Source organism: Panthera onca, chromosome B2 (assembly GCF_046562875.1).
Source record: "Panthera onca isolate mPanOnc1 chromosome B2, mPanOnc1 haplotype 2, whole genome shotgun sequence".
NCBI classification, from domain to species: domain Eukaryota; kingdom Metazoa; phylum Chordata; class Mammalia; order Carnivora; family Felidae; genus Panthera; species Panthera onca.
In genome coordinates, this window is record NC_138343.1 from 17813561 (window position 1) to 17831039 (window position 17479).

Below are 17479 nucleotides of genomic sequence, written 5' to 3' on the forward strand. Positions count from 1 at the left end.
GGTTAAATACAACTTTGAGTCTCGGGGGAATCTATACTTGGCTGGCATCAGATGAAAGCTGTGACCGCACATGAGAATGCTTTCTCATGTTAAGGGTTCTTCCTGATCTTTTCATTAATCATCTAATCAATCCATTTTTGTTCTCTGCTTTTCCTAAAACATTCTTATTATTCATTCTTTCTTTCTACCTGCCTTCTCTTCAGAGGAAAGCATAATTAAACCAATTGAAAAACTATCATGTAATGAAAGTTTTCCTGAAAAATTAGAGGATCCACAAGGTAATTTCTGGGCATTCTAGATGAGTACAACTTGTTCTTTGAATACCTTGTCCACTTTTCTTTTCCACATTTGCTCTGAATCCTGTCATACAAGGCCACTATGAAGGCCAAGGTCACCTTCTTTTAGAAGTCAGACGAGGACTAGGAGAAAGAGAAGCATTCCACATCATCAGAAACACCATTCTTCAGTAGTTGGAATTCTAAGACTAACATGCTCTCAGGAAGTTCTATGCTCATCTTAAATTAATGATGACAATTTATATAAGTGAAGCAGATCTACTGAAAAGAATTAAAAGATTTCCTTATTTCGTAATCAGTATTCCTGCAAAACTTTTTTTTTAAGTTCTGAAACTCATTTTTGAAGCATTAACAATCATTTAAAATTAAAAACTAACCAGGTTAATGGAAATGGTAGATTTCCTAGGGGTTCAAGGTCGCTGGTATAAACAGTGCTATGGACTCCAGCCTAAAGATTTGCAGCTCACAAGGCACTTCAAAACTCCGTAGCCAAAGTAATTTAAGAAAATTTCTTTTTCTGTGCATTTTTCCGTAGCAACTTCTTCTTGTAATAGTAAGATGCAGCCTATTAACTATTCGGCACACAACTTTTAGAATCTGGCATATCCCCATACTATCACTCAGTAGGCCTTGTGACTGTGGACAAGTTCCTTAGGCTCCCTACGTCGGTTTCCCCACCTACAAAATGGAGGAAATAATATTTACCAATGTATTATTATATAACCATACCTGGGATTTTTGTCACAGTAAGCATTTAGTAAGTGTCTGCTCTGGTGAGAAGGATGAGACCAAGAGCAATGTTCTGAAGCTGCTGCTGAACGTGATCACTGCCTTGAACTTTCTTTCAAAAATCTTTCAAAGTAGAGGGCTGACTGCTGATTCTGAATGGGCACTCGAGGGAGGCGATCATGCTTATATTCAGTAGCGTTAAAACTGTATAAGCTGGTAACGTGCTCACTGTGTAAAATCCCATTTCTGCGACGACGCTGCTGTTTGACGTTTGTTGGTTCAAGAGCAGACACTTACTGGGAGCCTACTATGCACAGCGCTGTGACAGACTCAGGGACGAGAAGTTCAGAGTCCAGACTTGCGAACAAGTAACACTGTGAAAAATGCTTCAGTCATAGCTGCCAAGCAAGCAGTTCTTGAAACCACCACCACGATCTGAGCCCCGTTTCACCTCCTTGCTGACACACCTGTCTCCTCTCCTGCACGGCTAGGCTCTCGAAGGAGAAATTACATCCATTTCTTCCCTTATTTCCAGTTTGCTCTTCAGCTCACTGTCCTTTGTCCTCAGATGGCTTCAGGCCACTGAAACAGCTCCTGCCAGGTCCTGACGTTATCCTAGTGGCCAGATTCCAAGGGTGGTGCAAATCCCATCAGACCTCTGCCTCTCTGGCCTCCCTCCTCTCTCTGCACACTGTATCCTCTTGGCTATTCAGACCCTGCTCCTCCCATCACCTACCCTCCCTACTCCCTCTTCTCCATGGGGTCCTTTTCTGTCCTTTCCCTCAATGCTGGTGCTCCCTGGGGTTCCATTCTGGATCTTTGCACATCCACGGTCCCTCTGAGCTGGCTCCTCCAAGCGCATGGCCCATAATTGCCATAGCTTGATAATTCCAAATCTCCAGGCCTGCTCAACACTACAACTCAAATATCCCATGGCCATCATGTCTTTCCAACAAACCTGATTCTCCTGTACTGCTGTTGTTAGTCACCTAAGATACAAACTTAGGGGTTTATATTCCTCTTTCCCTCCCCCTCCTACCCCATATACCCACGCCGTTCTCTTCTGCATTGCCTCTGTGACTCCCTGAATTCAGGTCCTCATACTTACTCATTTCAGCTATGGCAATGACCTCCTGTCTTCTGCCTCTACATTTCCCTCCTTCAGCCCCTCACTCTACTGCCCCCAGGTTGATCATTCACTAATAGCGATGAGGATGACGATGATGACAGCTGACGTTTATTGAACACCGGATTCTATGCTAAGTGCTTTGCCTACATCTCATTCAATCCCTACAACAACCCTATGAGAGTAGGTGCGGTCATGATAGTGATTTTACAGAACGAAGACAAAGCACAGAAAGCAGTGCAGGGATGGGGGCTTCCTGGCAGGAGACATACTCTCAGGGTAAGAGTGGAGTCATAAAAAAAAAAACAACCTGGTGTGTTCAGGGCAAACAGCCTTGGGTTCACATTCTAACCTGGTCACTTACCGTGATAATTTAAGCAAGTTCTGAGAGCCACAAGGTGTGGGTAAAATATACCTCCCAAAGGGTTGTTATACGGACTGAATAGGATGGTCTCTGAAGCCATAGTACAGTGCTTGAAATAGAGTCAGTCCTCAAAAAATAGAATCTAGAATTAGTAGGCGTGTAGTATTCAAGTTACTCTCGGGTGCTTTAAAATTTTCACCTTCTGACTATGAAACTTTATGATACATCACTAGGAAGTCTTGGAAGTTATGCTACTTACAATCAGTCAGGATACATTCCTTCCTTTCTCAAAAAAGAAGTGGGGTCAGCTGGCCAGAGGATACACTTAGCACCTCTTGGTGCAACAACGACAGGTAAGAACTTTAGAGTTTTTAAGATTTCTGACCAGAAAGGAGCTTTTTCTAAGTTTCTACACTTTGCCCAAGCGGAGACTTTTAAATTAGTCCCACTCACCTTGTTAACACAGTTCTAATGATTTTTGGCAAAATGCCCCTTCTTCTGAAGGTGCGGTCTGCGAGTCTCTTGTAAGAGCTGCCTTTAACAAAGTGGTGACTTGCAAGGCATACGGATTATGCTGTTGAACCTGCACAAGACTGGATGAGGTAGACCTTTTACAGAGGAGGAAAGTGACATCAAGTAATTGGCCGAGGGTCACCCAGCTCCTAAGTGGTGGAGCTGGGAGAGGAGCCGGTTTGTGAAATTCGAGAACATGCTGTGTGACCCAACGGGATGTAAAGAAGGTGCATTTTTCAGAGCTGCCCACCAGGTCGGTACCTGGCACAGGGTGGGGGCTTCATAAACACGGAGATGCTGTTCGTGTATCACTCCACAGGCAGTTCCCGTGCAGAGTGAAGGGAGCCGTGGCAGAACTTTCCCACCCTGGCTCTGGCTTTGCACCGGTAGTAGATGGTGGAGGCTTGGCTTATGCCCCCGCCCTCCGGTTATGACCAAGTAGGCTGTGTGCCCTGCGGTGGCGTGGTGGTGATTCTGTACTTGAGCTTGACCAGGTCTGACTATGAAGGCTCTCAAAACGACTCTAAAATAGAAGTCCTCAGGAAGGCACTTAAAATACACATTAAGGCAGACAGTCAGAAGTTTGGGAAGATAGGGAGTTGTATAAATTCCCTCCGAACTTCAAACTCCTGGTTAGAGTTCACACTCTAAAGTTCTCTGAAGTCCAACCTCTAAAGTTCACGCTGTTGGAGCTAAAACCGCGAGAAGCACAGGACTTCTGTAATTTATGATTTCGGACCACGGTAGCACTGCTCAAACAGTACTTAGTTACCTTATCTGTGAAAAACATCGCTTCATTATCTCTCTGCTGAAACAAAATATGTAAGTAAACACATTATACACAGCAAGTGATTTTTTTTTTTTTTTTTTTTTTTGAAGCCTCAGGTATTTTAAGCCAGCCTGACAGTGAGTCAGCAGCCATGGCTTAGTAGCAATTTTTAGAAGAAGAGGAGAAAATCAAAATGTTTCAAACTGGTTTGTTATCTAAGTGTCTGCTCTTAGAAAGTGAAAGTGGGCATTTTAGAAAACCATTTGTGTAAGATATTGAAGGCCTTTGTGTATTAAGCATTCTGTCAGATTAGCATGCATGTTCCTGTTTTCTTTTCTTTTTTTTTTAAGTAAATGCTTTCTCATAACTTTTCATCTCTTCATTTCCTCTGCTCATCAGATGTTCCTACAGATGGTGATAGGAGGAAAGGTAAAAAAAAGAAGTAAATATTAATCATCCTCAAGTGGTCAATGCCAATCCTTAGGAAAACACTGTTCTGTAAGAGATGTGTCTTTCAGTACCCACTGGTGTGAGAGTTTCCCACAAAAGAATAAAACCAGGTCATTACCGTATTTCCTCGACTATTTCCCCTTCTCTCATAGCCTTCCTCTCTACTCTTCCCCAGCCTCGCCCCCAGGATTAGAGAAGAAAAATCGAATTAATTTCTTCCAGCTTCCCCATGTAATCTCTCACCCCAAACTTCCCAACACCTCCTCCCCGACTCCCTGCCTTGTGGTAACAAGGACTTTGAGGAGTGACTTCTTCCCTACACGGCCGGCCACCCTTTGCAAGGGCAGGGAGGGCCCTGTTCTAAGTGAGCTATGTTCATTAACTCTACTCCAGAAGGTACTATTATTACGGTCTTCATTTTACACGGGTTTTATTTCTTGCTAAAGGTTACATAATCAGGGCACGGATCACAGGCAAACATCTTTCCTTTGGCAAATATTTTCTGCAGGAAGTTAAATGCCCTTGATAGGACACGTGCTGTTTTTAAAAAGAGGGCACAGAAAGCGTGAGAGGGCTGCCTGCCCCACTAAGGAGGTGCGGGGCAAGGTCCGGCTGACACAAAAGTGTTTCTTGCCTTGCCCCCGGATCTCAGCTCCTCTGGCAGCTGCTGAGTTCTTCACCAAGGGTGCTTGAGTCCTGAAATTATTATTTCTCAGAAAGGAAATCTTGGCAAAATGATTCCCTCTTCAGCAGTTTTAAAAATGTTTTCCTGGACATGGTTTCCCTCAAATGCATTCAGGACCTGACGTAGCTAGGTCATGAGCTGGGAAAAAAGTTCCTTTACTCCCCAAATCCCTCATGTTGCAACACCAGAGGCTCGCCCAACTGTTAGCTGAAGACTGCGTCCCCTCTCCTGTCCCCTCTCCCGTCTCTGAAGTCACTCACCAGGGGACTCTCTGCCTCTCTCTCCTCCTCGCTCCACTCCCTCCCTCTCACCTGCTCTCTCCTCCACCCACAGGCCCATTAGGTCTGCAGCCTTCCGTGTGGGCTCACAAATTTAACAGACTGGTGTGTGTCCACACTCCTGTGGGATAGAACAAAAGGGCTGTTCCTGGAAAACCTGGTTAACTGTTTAACCAGTTCTTCCTTCACAGTTCAGGGTTAACTGGCTATTAACCCACCTTGTCAGGTTGCTTTCTATCAGCTTGAACCTGGAGAATTTTAAACCTGGTAAGGGCAGGATGATAGGACCAGGTGATTATCCCCAGGGCAGTTCCTCACTTAATGCTTTATTCCCATTAAGCTGAGGTCAGCGGCAGACCCACGTGCTCCCATAATTTCCCCTCCACTCCCAGTTTTACAGAGAAAGTTTAAGAAAACAAAAACAAAACAAAACAGGGAAACCATGCAAGTGAATATAGTATGGGTAGTGTTCAGTGTACAAAATGGTCAGACTCGTCTCAAAATTGACACTTAGTTTAATCCAAGAGTGTCAGCCACCACACAGTGTGAAACGATACTTAAATCCCAAATTGAAGGATCAAACATCCCTCTTCAGATAGAACATCTATGATGCTCAGCCGTAAATATGAAGTGAGGGCAGGTGAAGGAAGGACTGGAGAAGAGATTAAAGTTCTCTGCAAAATGATTTACTGCTCTGTCATTTGAGATGTTTAAGCAATTCTAGCTTGTAAACTGTTCAGATAACAAATATTTAACAAATCAAAATTTCACAAATATTTAATCAGCCAAATTTATGAATAAAGCAGACCCTACGATGAACAGTTTGGGATCTTAGGACTGGCTCACCTTTTAAAGGAATTCTGCTATCGCCCTTCATTTTCCCAATTAAAAAAAAGGAAGTTTCTTGCTTCTAAAAACCACATTTTCATGGTTAAAAGAAATCTACTATGGGATCCCATCTGTGGAGCTCCATGAAGCCCAAGCTTTATAGGATTCACAATTACAAATAAAGTTTCCGTAGTGAGTATTATTCAGATGTAACCACTGTGTGATTTTACAAAGTCACTAATAACACTGTGGGTTATTGCCTGTTCAACCTGAACCAAGAATTTTCTTGGTCATCCTAATTCATGTTGCCAACCTAAGTGTGATAGGCATTTGAGTGAAACCACAAAAGCAGCAGCAGTAGTCAAAACTGTAAACCAGAAACACTGGCCCTTGAGCTACTGAGAATTCTCTATCAACATCACACCACACTAGAATTTTGCGTTTTACTATTAAAAAAACAAAACAAAAAAACAAAAAAACCCTTAGAGACCACAGAACTAATCTTTTAAAGATAAATTCAAAACTCCCCCATGAAATGAAAAGATTTAAGCTGCCTTATTTTCAATTTGACAATCCAATGAATAAAGTTCTAACTTCCAATTCTGATTTCTTCCAGAATACACCTGGAACACAAAACCCGGTCGGGGGCAGTTTTCAGGACCTACTTACAATCCTACGGCCAAGAATCTTAACATTGTGAACCGCGTGCAGCCGGTTCCCTCAGTGCACGGAAGGACAGACTGGGTGGCCAAATATGGCGGCCACCGGTAGGAGAATGGTGCAAAGCCCCACAGCATTCTCCACAGAATACTCCATAGTCCACGCAAGTCCCCAGACCCTGGGAAATGTGTACAGATGTCTATTTCTACTGAGTTCTGGAAGCAATATGAAGTAGTGGGTACTCTGCAGAGCAAAAATCATCTCCTACTATTTTCTTTCTTTCCTAGAAATGAAATCCAATTTCTTAGCATCAATTGCCCACAGCGCTGACACGCGTACGGGTAGGACTTTACAAAGTATTGAATAAACTATTTGCCAAAGTATCAAGTGTTTGATCTACAAATTAATAGTTACTAAGTATAAGACACTTTTTTAAAAAAGCCTCCAGAAAGTAAGTGTTTAGAATGTTTTCGGTTTCATCTGTTATTTGCCTAAATTAATTAATATTTTGATTGTCCTCAGAGGTGTTTTTGTTTTGCTTGGTTTTGGGTTTTGTTTTTTTTTTTTTTAATGGCAACCTCGGTGGTCTGTCAATCAGAGCTCGTATTTGGCTAAGGCTCTATCTTACCAGTTTGGCAATGGCAGAGAATGCTGATTTATCATCTGGTTTTCTACTCTGAAATTATGGAAGCAGTGGTAATTCTTGAGCAGGGCGTCTTTCTTCGGAATAAATTTATCTTTAACATAAAGATTTCAAAATTATGACACCCGATGTTAGCGGAGAAAGAGTCTATTGTTTGACCAACACAACTCCTGTGACTTCGTGGAGACTATCAACCTCAATGGCTTAATGACTCCCAGATCAACCAAGGTTCCCATCTTTACATCATTAAGAGAGTTCTTGAAACTGTGATGTTTGCTCATCACACTTTCAAAATACCTTGTTTCCATGTTCCTACCAGACACAAAGATGAGGTGCGCCAGCTTTCGCCCAAAGCAAACTCTTGCTGCGCTGCAGATCGCTGACCTGGCTCCGACCCTGATATTTACTCTCAAGAGCAAATGCAATTCAGTTGCTATAGCAGTGATTCACTTAGTACAATTTTTTTTTTTTTCTTAGTTCTGTTTCTAAACTGGTACTTAAAAGAGACATCTTGAACTTGGGACTATATTTAAATTTGCCATTTTATGGACTCAACATTAATACTGTATATTCTTTTTAAAGAATAATACTGTTATCAACTGTAATTTTTATGTGTTTTTTTGTCTTTGTAACAAATGCTAATGTAATTGGCATCATCTTGTGGACATTATCCAAAGACATCATAAAATAATAGTAATACGGTATTTTTGTATAGAAGATTCAGCTCACCTTGTTGAAAACTGTTAAAATCTGAAGAGTAATTTATGATGATGGTAATGGCTATATCTATTTGTACAGTTTTAATTAGTGTCTCAAAGCTAAAAGATTATTTTGTGTTGCTGGAAGATTTTACACTTCTTGATAGATATTAAAATTAATATAGTTAACTGGTGTGTTTTCTCTACACTTTTAAACTTTATACTTCTACTCTGAGGCCTATTTGTTCTTTTAATTATAGACTTTTGTTTTTCTAGCAGTTTTAGGTTTATGGAAAAATTCACTGGGTAGTACAGAGTTTCCATATACCCCTCCTTAAGGGCCCCTCCCCAATTTTCCCTATTAACACTTTGCATTAGTGGGGGACATTTGCTGTAACTGACGAGCCAGTATGAGTACATTAAGTCCTTCGTTTATACTAGGGTTTCACACTTTGTGTTGTCTATTCTCTGGGTTTTGACAAAATACATAATGGCATATATCGACCGTGACAGTACCATAGAGATTAGTTTCACTGCCATAAAAAACCCCATATTCCACCTAGTCATTCTTCTCCACTGCCTCTTCGCCCCGCCAAACCTCTGGCAAACACAAATCTTTTTATGGTCTCCACTGTGCTCCTTTTCCAGAATTGTCATGTAGTTGGGATTATACAGTATGTGGCCTTTTCCGACTGCCTTCTTTCAAAGTTTAAGTTTCCTCCTTGTCTGTTCTTAGCTTATCTCATGTCTGTTTACTGCTAGCTAATATTTCATTGTATAGATGCATCACAGTTTATCCATTCACCCACTGAAGATCGTCTTGTTTTCAAGGATGGGCAATTATGAATAAAGCTGCCAGAAACATTCACTGCATACTTTTGTGTGGGCATCAGTTCTCACCTCATCTGCATAAATTCAAGAGGCATAATTACTGGATTATCTGGTAGGAATATATTTAGTTTTGTAAAAAAGCAGCAGGCTACTTCCAAGGTGGCTGCACCATTTTGCATTCCCAGCAGCAGCGAATGAGAGTTCCCACTGCTCCACATACTCACCACCACTTGGTGTTGGCAGGTTGTCTGTTCTAGATTTTGGCCATTCTTATACGTGTGCAGCAGTATGTCATTTTAATTTGCAGTTGCCTGACAACATAGGATGTGGGCTATCTTTTCATATGCTTATTTTCCAGCTGTATATCTCCTTTTACGAAGTATTACTCAGATCTTCTACACATTTAAACACTGGATTATTTATTTTCTTTGTTATTGAGAAAGAGAGAGAGAGAGAGAGAGAGAGAGAGAGTGGGGGAGGGGCAGAGAGAGACAGAGAGAGAGAGAATCCCAAGCAGGCTCCTCACTGCCAGCACAGAGCCTGATGTGGGGCTTGAACTCACGAAACCGCGAGATCATGACCTGAGCTGACACCAAGAGCTGGGTGCCTAACCAACTGAGCCACACAGGTGCCCCTTCTTACTGTTGAGTTTTAAGAGTTCTTTGTATATTTTGGATAACAGACTTTTATCAGATTATGTCTTTTGCAAATATTTCCTCCCAGTCATTGGCTTATCTTTTCATTCTCTTAACAGTGTCTTGTGTACTGCAGAAATTTTTAATTTTAATGAAATGCAACTTGTCATTTTTTTCTTTCATGGATTATAATTCTGGTGTTGTATGTAATAAATCATCACCAAACCCTAGGTCACCTATGATTTTCTCTTGTTAGCTTTGGGAGTTTTATAGTTTTATATTTTACATTTATATCTGTGACCTGTTTCACGTTTGTTAGGTCTATGTCTAAATTTTCTTTCCATTTTTTGCATGTTTATCTCCAGTTGTTCCAGCACCATTTCTTGGAAGAAACTATCCTTTTGCCACTGAACTGCCTTTGCTAGTTCATCAAAGATCAGTTGACTTTATTTCTGGGCTTTCTGTTCTGTCTGATTGATCTGTATCTATTCTTCCACCTATACCACAGTGTTTTGATTACTATAGCTTTACAGAAGTTTTAAGTCAGGTTAACATCAGTCCTCCAACTTTGTTCTTCTCCTTCAATTTTATGTTGGCTACTTTGGGTCTCTTACCTCTCCATATAAACCAGAGTCAGGTGCCAACATCCCATAGAATAATTTACTGGGATTTTGGTTGTATTGGACTGGATCTAGACCAAGTTGGAAAGAACTGACACCTTGACAATATTCTCTTCTTGTAGTGCATGGACCATCTCTATTTATTGTCATCTTGACATCTTTCATCAGTGTTTTGTAGTTTTCCTAATATAGATCTTATAAATATTTGTTAGATTTATTCCTAAGCATTTCTTCTTTAGCGTTAATATAAATGGTATTGTATTTTAATTTCAAATTTAAATTGTTCATTGCTCATATATAAGAAGGCAAATGACTCTGTGTATTAACTTTGTACCTAATACCTTTTATTACCATTTATTAAGTCCAAGAGTTTCTTTGTTAATTCTTTGAGATTTTCTACATAGACAATCATGTGATCTGCAAACAAAGTTTTCTTTCTTTCTTCCCAGTTTATCTTTTATTTTCTTTTCTGGTCTTATTGTACTACAAGGACTTCCAGTAAAATATTGAATAGGTGAGGCAAGAGTCAACATCCCTGTCTTGTTCCTGATCTTAGTGGGAAAACATCTAGTTTCTTCCCATTAAGTACGATGTTACTTTATCAAACAGATGTTCTTTATCAAACTGAGGAAGTTTTCTACTCCTAGTTTGCTGAGTTTTATCAGGAATGAGTTTTAGACTTTGTCAAATGCTTTTCCTGCATCTATTGCTATCATCATTGGTTATATATATGATTTTTGCTCTGTAGCTTGTTGATGCGATGGATTACATTAATTGCTTTTCGAATGCTGAATCAGCTCTGTATATCTGGAATAAATTCCACTTGGTCATAATATGTAATTCCTTTTATACACGGTTGGATTCAATTTGCTAATATCTGGTTGAGGATTACTGTATCTATGCTTATATTTTATACTACATATATAAAAAGACACTATAGAGACTAAAGAAAGAAACTCAATGCTGAGACAACTGAATGGTTTATATATATAAAATATAGGCACATGTATAGATACAGATGGAGTGAGAGAGAATGTACCTAATGTTAACAAGTGAATTAAAATTAGGTAGAGGTTATATGAGTAATTATGAATATTAATGAAACTTTTCTGTAGATTTGAAATTTTTCCAAATAAAACTTAAAACAAGATAAATATATGAAGCAAGATTTATCATAAATACAAGAAGAAACGGATATAAAAACAATCAGAGTAGCACGCCTGGGTGGCTCAGTCAGTCTAGCGTCTGACTCTTGACTTGAACTCAGGTCATGATCTCACGATTGTGAGATCAGTTCTGCATTGGGCTTGTGCTGGGCATGGAGCCTGCTTAAACTTCTAGCTCTCGCTCTCCCTCTGCCCCTCCCCCACTCACACATGCATGTGTGCACTCTCAAAACAAAAACAAAAACAAAAACAACCGAATCAGAGTAAGAGGCTTATTTCTCAACAGATCTAGAAGCCTAAAATAAGTAAATAAGTATTTGGATAATACAGTAAACAAAGTTTATCTGACATACATACCATATAGAGATACTTCAACCAATAAGGAAAAAATTCATGCACTTCTCGAATATATATAGCATTCACAAAAAGTTGACCTTATATTAGGTCACAAAGAAAATTACAATCTCCCAAATAAAGAAATACATAAGCCACATTTTCCCCACATTTTAATAAAACTAGACTATAATAATAAAAGGGTATATGTCTCCAAATTTTATCCACTTAAAAATATATTAAAAATATCATTCTAAACAATGATTCAAAAAGGAAAAGTAAAAAAAACCTCTTTAGAAATGAACAACATGCCTCTAAAACTTGCAAAATTCAGCCAAAACAGATCTCAGAGAAAAAAAGTATACAATGGGTCCATTTATGAAAAAAAACAAAACTAGGAACACTGAAAATATGCTGAATTTGAGCATTTAGCTTAAGAAAGTAGAAAAAACAAATGAAAAATTAAAAAAGATTAAAGATATAATCAAATAAAAGATTTCACCCCAGTAGCAACAAGCATATCTAGCATCCAGATCTTGATTTCTGATAGCATTGTCCAGTCTGGAGAAATGGCTGATTCTAGCGCTGAGCATGAAATACACAAGATGATACTGGAGGATCTTACAGTGCTAGAAAGGAACAAAGTTCTAAAAAAACAAAAGCAAAAGCAAGCAAGCAAAAGAAGCCTATGTTGACGGGCTATGTCAAAGGGACACAGGAGCCAAACGAAAGAGCTCCCGACGGCCAAAACTGCAACAATTTGAGAAAGAAAATTAATAAAGAAATACTGTATTATAACCCAAAGTGGGAAATACATATCCTTGAGTCCATACTGATATAAATGAGTAAGTAAGTAGGGGAGAAGAGACAAATCTCCCAAACAGCAGAATTCAAAGTCATTTATGTAGATACTCTGCCCTCAAGGAGGTAGAGTACAATTCCCAATCCTTAAGTACAGAGTATGTATAGTGACTTCCTTTCAAAGAGTACAGTAGGGGAAGGGGGAAAAAAGGAGTAACTTCACAGTGGAGAAGCCTGACTGAATACTACCTCAAGCCAGATGATCAAAGTCAAAATCAACAATAATACTATATCCATATATGTGACCTTAATAGGATGTGATGAAAATGGCACTTGACCTCTATGGCCTTCCTCCTAAAATTTTAGAACTCCAGTCTAACCGTAAGGAAAACACTAGACAAATTCAACAAAAAAGCATTCTATAAAACATTTGATCAAAACTATCACAGTCATCAAAAACAAGACAAATCTGAAACAATCATAGGCCATAGGAACATAAGAAGACATGATAACTAAATGTAACATGCGGTCCTAGGTGAGATTCTGTAACAGACAAGCAATATTAGTTTAAAAACTTAGAAAATCTGAACAAAATATGTACTTTAATTAATGTACCAACATCGACTCATTAGTTGTAACAAATGTATCATGCTAACATAACAAGGAAAACTGGATGGGGGGTGGGGTATATGGGAACTCTGTACTATCTTCTCAAAATGGTCCTAAAAAATCAAGCCCATTTTTAAAAAGATTGGATCAGTCTATATTTTCAGCAAATATTTACTACGTGCCCATTACGTACTAAAGTGTACCATATACGATGGTGACAAAAGGGTCACTTGTCCTGATCACATTAAATAAGCATGCATAAAACTGTATATTGGCAAATTATTATGGGTGTTAAGAAAAAGAAAAGGATGTTCGTGAGACTAAAGAAGAAATCTAAATGTTAAGAGAGAACTGAATGGTTTTAAGTCTAGGAATCTAAATATACTTGAAATATACTTCCGTCTCCCGGCAGAAGAGAAAGAATTGTTGGGACGAATCATGAAAACAAAGAGTTCTATTAGAAGATTAAAAGATGGTGAGGCTTAGACTTCAGTATTAGCAATTGTATGGGAGAGAGCAGAGTATGACTGTTAACAGAAAGTTGCTGGATTTTAGTGTTTATCTTCTTTCTTGCTGCTTTATAGAACTTTCTCATTAATTTATTATGTTTTGAATTGTTTCTCTTGGATTTTCTATATAGACATATATTAACCATTTAAAATGTTTAATTTCTTTTTCCACTATTAATTTAGACCTCATTTATTTCTCATAGTTTTACTGCTTTATCTAATGTCTCCAGAACAATATTGATCTTGTCAGTAACCCCAAGTATGTTATTTCTAACTTAAAACAAAAATTTAATGTTTATTTTTTCTGAGAGAGAGAGAGACAGAGAGAGAGAGACTACAAGCAGGGGAGGGGCAGAGAGACAGAAGGAGACACAGAATCTGAAGCAGGCTCCAGGCTCTGAGCTGTCAGCACAGACCTCGATGTGGGGCTCGAACTCACAAACTGTGAGATCATGACCTGAGCCGAAGTTGGGACACTTAACCGACTGAGCCACCCAGGCATCCCATAGTATTTCTAACTTTAACATAAAGCCATAGGACTAGATAAGTGGTAGCTAATAAAAACCTAACACAGGTAATGCTTGAGTGGATCAGCAGAGACATTTATAGTAGAGTCAATTCATTTTGCTCAGATTGCTACCTAATTTAAAAAAGTTACTATTCATCAAAACTCTACAGTATCCAACAGTAATCTTAATAGAAATACAAGGAACTAAAGGAATATATGAAGACATTAAAAAAACTAAATTAACAACCAGAAAACAACAAAATGGCAGTAAGCCCACATCTATCAATAATTTCCTTAAATATAAATGGCCTAAATGCTGCAATCAAAAGACATAGGGTGGCTGAATGGATAAAAAACAAGACCCACCTATATGCTGCCTACAAGACACTCATTTCAGATCTAAAGACACACACAGACTGAAAGTGGAGAGATGGAAAACATTTTCCAAGCAAATGGAAACAAAAAGCTAGAGTAGCAATACTCATCAGACAAAACTGACTTCTAGGGGTGCCTGGGTGGCTCAGTCGGTTAAGTGTTCAACTCTTGATTTCAGCTCAGGTCATGATCTCATGGTTTGTGAGATCGATTGAGCCCTGTGTCAGGCTCTGCACTAATGGCCTGGAGCCTGGTTGGGATTCTCTCTCTCCCTCTCTCTCTCTGCCCCTTCCTTGCTTGTGTGTGCACATGCACTCTCTCTCTCAAAATAAATAAGCATTAAAAAAAACAACAACAAAAAAAACCCCTGACTTCTAAAAGAAAGACTGAAACAAAAGACAAAGAAAGAAATTACAAAATGATAAAAGGGTCAATCCAAGAAGAAGATAAAACACTTGCAAATATTTGCATACCCAACACAGGAGTACCTAAATTTATAAAACAAATATTAACAGACATAAAGAGGAAAACTGACAATAATACAGTAATAACAGGAAACTTTAATACCCCACTTACATTAATGGACAGATTATTGAGACAAAAATATCAGTAAGGAAACACTGGCCTTAAACAACACAGCAAACCAGATAGACTTGTTAGATACATACAGAACATTTCATCCCCAAAATGCAGAATACACCTTTTCAAGTGCACAGTGAACATGCTCCAGGATCACATTAGGCCACAAAATAAGTCTCAATAAATTTAAGAAGACTGAAATCATATCAAGCATTTTTTCCAAGTGCAACAGTATGAAACTAGAAATCAATTACAAAAGTAAAACTGAAAAAAAAAAAAACCCACACAACACATGGAGACTAAATAATATGCTACTAAACAACTAATAGGTCAACAAAAAACTCAAAGAGAAAATCAAAAAATATCTTGAGACAAATGAAAATAGAAACAAGACTTTCCAAAATCTATGGGACACAGTAAAAGCAGTTCTAGAAGAAAAGTTTATAGCAATGAGCAATAAACATTTCAAATAACTAACTTTACATCTAAAGGAACTAGAGAAAGAACAACAAAATCAGCAATAATAAAGCCCAGAGTTAGTAAAAGGAGGGAAATGATAAAGATCAGAATGGAAATAAATGAAATAGAGACAAAAAGAAAGGCTCAATGAAACCAAAAGCTGGTGCTCTGAAAAGATAAAATCGATAAACCTGTAGCCAGATTCATCAAGAAAATATGAGAGAGGGACCAACTAAATAAAACCAGAAATGGAAGAGAAATTACAACTGACACTAAAGAAATACAAAAGATGGTAAGAGACTGCTACAATTATACACCAACACACTGGAAAGCCTAGGAAAAAATGAATTACCAGAAACACATAACCTTCCAAGACTGATAATGAATAAAGAGAAAATATGAATAGATCAATTATAAATAATGAAATCAAAACGATTAAAAAAACCACCCAAAACAAAAATCCAGGACCAGACAGCTTCACAGATGAATCCTGCCAAACATTTAAAGAGGAGTTAGTAACTATCCTTATCAAATTATCCCAAAACACTAAAGAGGAAGGAACACTTCCAAACTCATTTTATGAAGCTAGCATTACTCTTACTACCTAAATGAGACAAAAACATTACAAAAAAAGAAATTTGTAGGCTAATAGCCCAGATGAACAAAGATGAAAAAAGTCCTCAAAAAATATCAGCAAACCAAATTCAGTAATACAAAGGATCACACACCATGATCAAGTGGGAGTTTTGCCAGGAATGCAAGGATGGTTCAACATCTTCAAATCAACATTATACACCACATTAATAAAACAAAGGATAAAAATCATATGATCATCTCAATAGGTATCAGAAAAACCATCTGACAAAATTCAACATCCATTCATAAAAATTCTCAATAAAAAAAAAATTCTCAATAAAGTGGGTACAAAAGGAATGTATCTCAACATGTAAAGTCCATATATGACAACCCACAGCTAACACCATGTTCAACAGCAAAAAGCTGAAAGCTTCCTCTAAGATAAGGAACAAGACAAGAATGCCCACTCTTGCCACTTTTATTCAACATAGTACTGAAGTACTAGTCACAGCCATTAGATAAGAAAAATACAGGCATCCAAGTTGGAAAGATAGAAGCAAAATTATCACTATTTGCAGATGACATGATAACATATATAGAAAACCCTAAAGACTCCACGAAAAAATTATTCAAATAAATGAATTCAGTAAAGTTGCAGAATCCAAAATTAACACACAAAAATCAACTGTACTTTTATATGCTAATAATGAGTTATCAGAAAGAAGCTTTAAAAAACAACACCCCTGGGGCACCTGTGGTTAAGTGTCCAACTTTGGCTCAGGTCATGCTCTCATGGTTCGTGGGCTCGAGCCCCACATCAGGGTCTGTGCTGACAGCTCAGAGCCTGGAGCCTGCTTCAGATTCTGTGTCTCACTCTCTCTCTGCCCTTCCCCACTTGTGCTTTCTCTCTCTCTCTCTCTCTCTCTCTCAAAATAAATGTTAAAAAAAATTTAAAAACAACAACAAAACACAACCCTCTTTACCACTGCATCAAAAAGAACAAAGCACCTAGGAATAAAACCCAAGAGATGAAAGACCTGTACTCTGAAAACTGTATGATATTGATGAAAGAAACTGAAAATGACACATATAAATGAAAAAATATACTGGGCTCATGGGTTGGAAGAATTACATTGTTAAAATGTCTTTACTACCCAAAGCAATCTTACAGATTCAGTGCAATCCCCATCAAAATGTTAAATGCATTTTCACAGAACTAGAACAAAGAATCCTAATATTTATATGAAACGACAAAAGACCCTCAACAGCCAAAGCAATCTTGAGAAAGAAGAACAAATCTGAAGGCATCATGTTCCCTGATTTCAAACTATTCTACAAAGCTATAGTAACCTAAACAGTATGGTACTGGCACAAAACAAACACATAAATCAATGGAACGGAACAGAAAGCCAGAAATAAGCCCACACATATATGGTCAA

General features: G+C 38.4%; 1 protein-coding gene across 11 annotated transcripts in view; it reads left to right on the plus strand.

Moving 5' to 3' along the window:
* Window positions 1-7081, plus strand: part of MAK (male germ cell associated kinase) — a 55729-nt gene extending 48648 nt beyond the window's left edge. For 6 of the 11 annotated variants that reach the window (XM_078446643.2, XM_078446646.2, XM_078446645.2 and 3 more), the window contains 4 exons: window positions 204-278; window positions 2749-2868; window positions 4197-4226; window positions 6655-7081. In XM_078446643.2, the coding sequence (XP_078302769.2) occupies window positions 204-278; window positions 2749-2868; window positions 4197-4226; window positions 6655-6809 (380 nt within the window). In that variant the 3' untranslated portion in view covers window positions 6810-7081. The remainder of the gene's footprint in view (window positions 1-203; window positions 279-2748; window positions 2869-4196; window positions 4227-6654) is intronic. The other 5 variants (XM_078446651.2, XM_078446652.2, XM_078446648.2 and 2 more) reach the window with 4 other exon arrangements.
* The last annotated feature ends 10398 nt before the right edge of the window (window positions 7082-17479 follow it).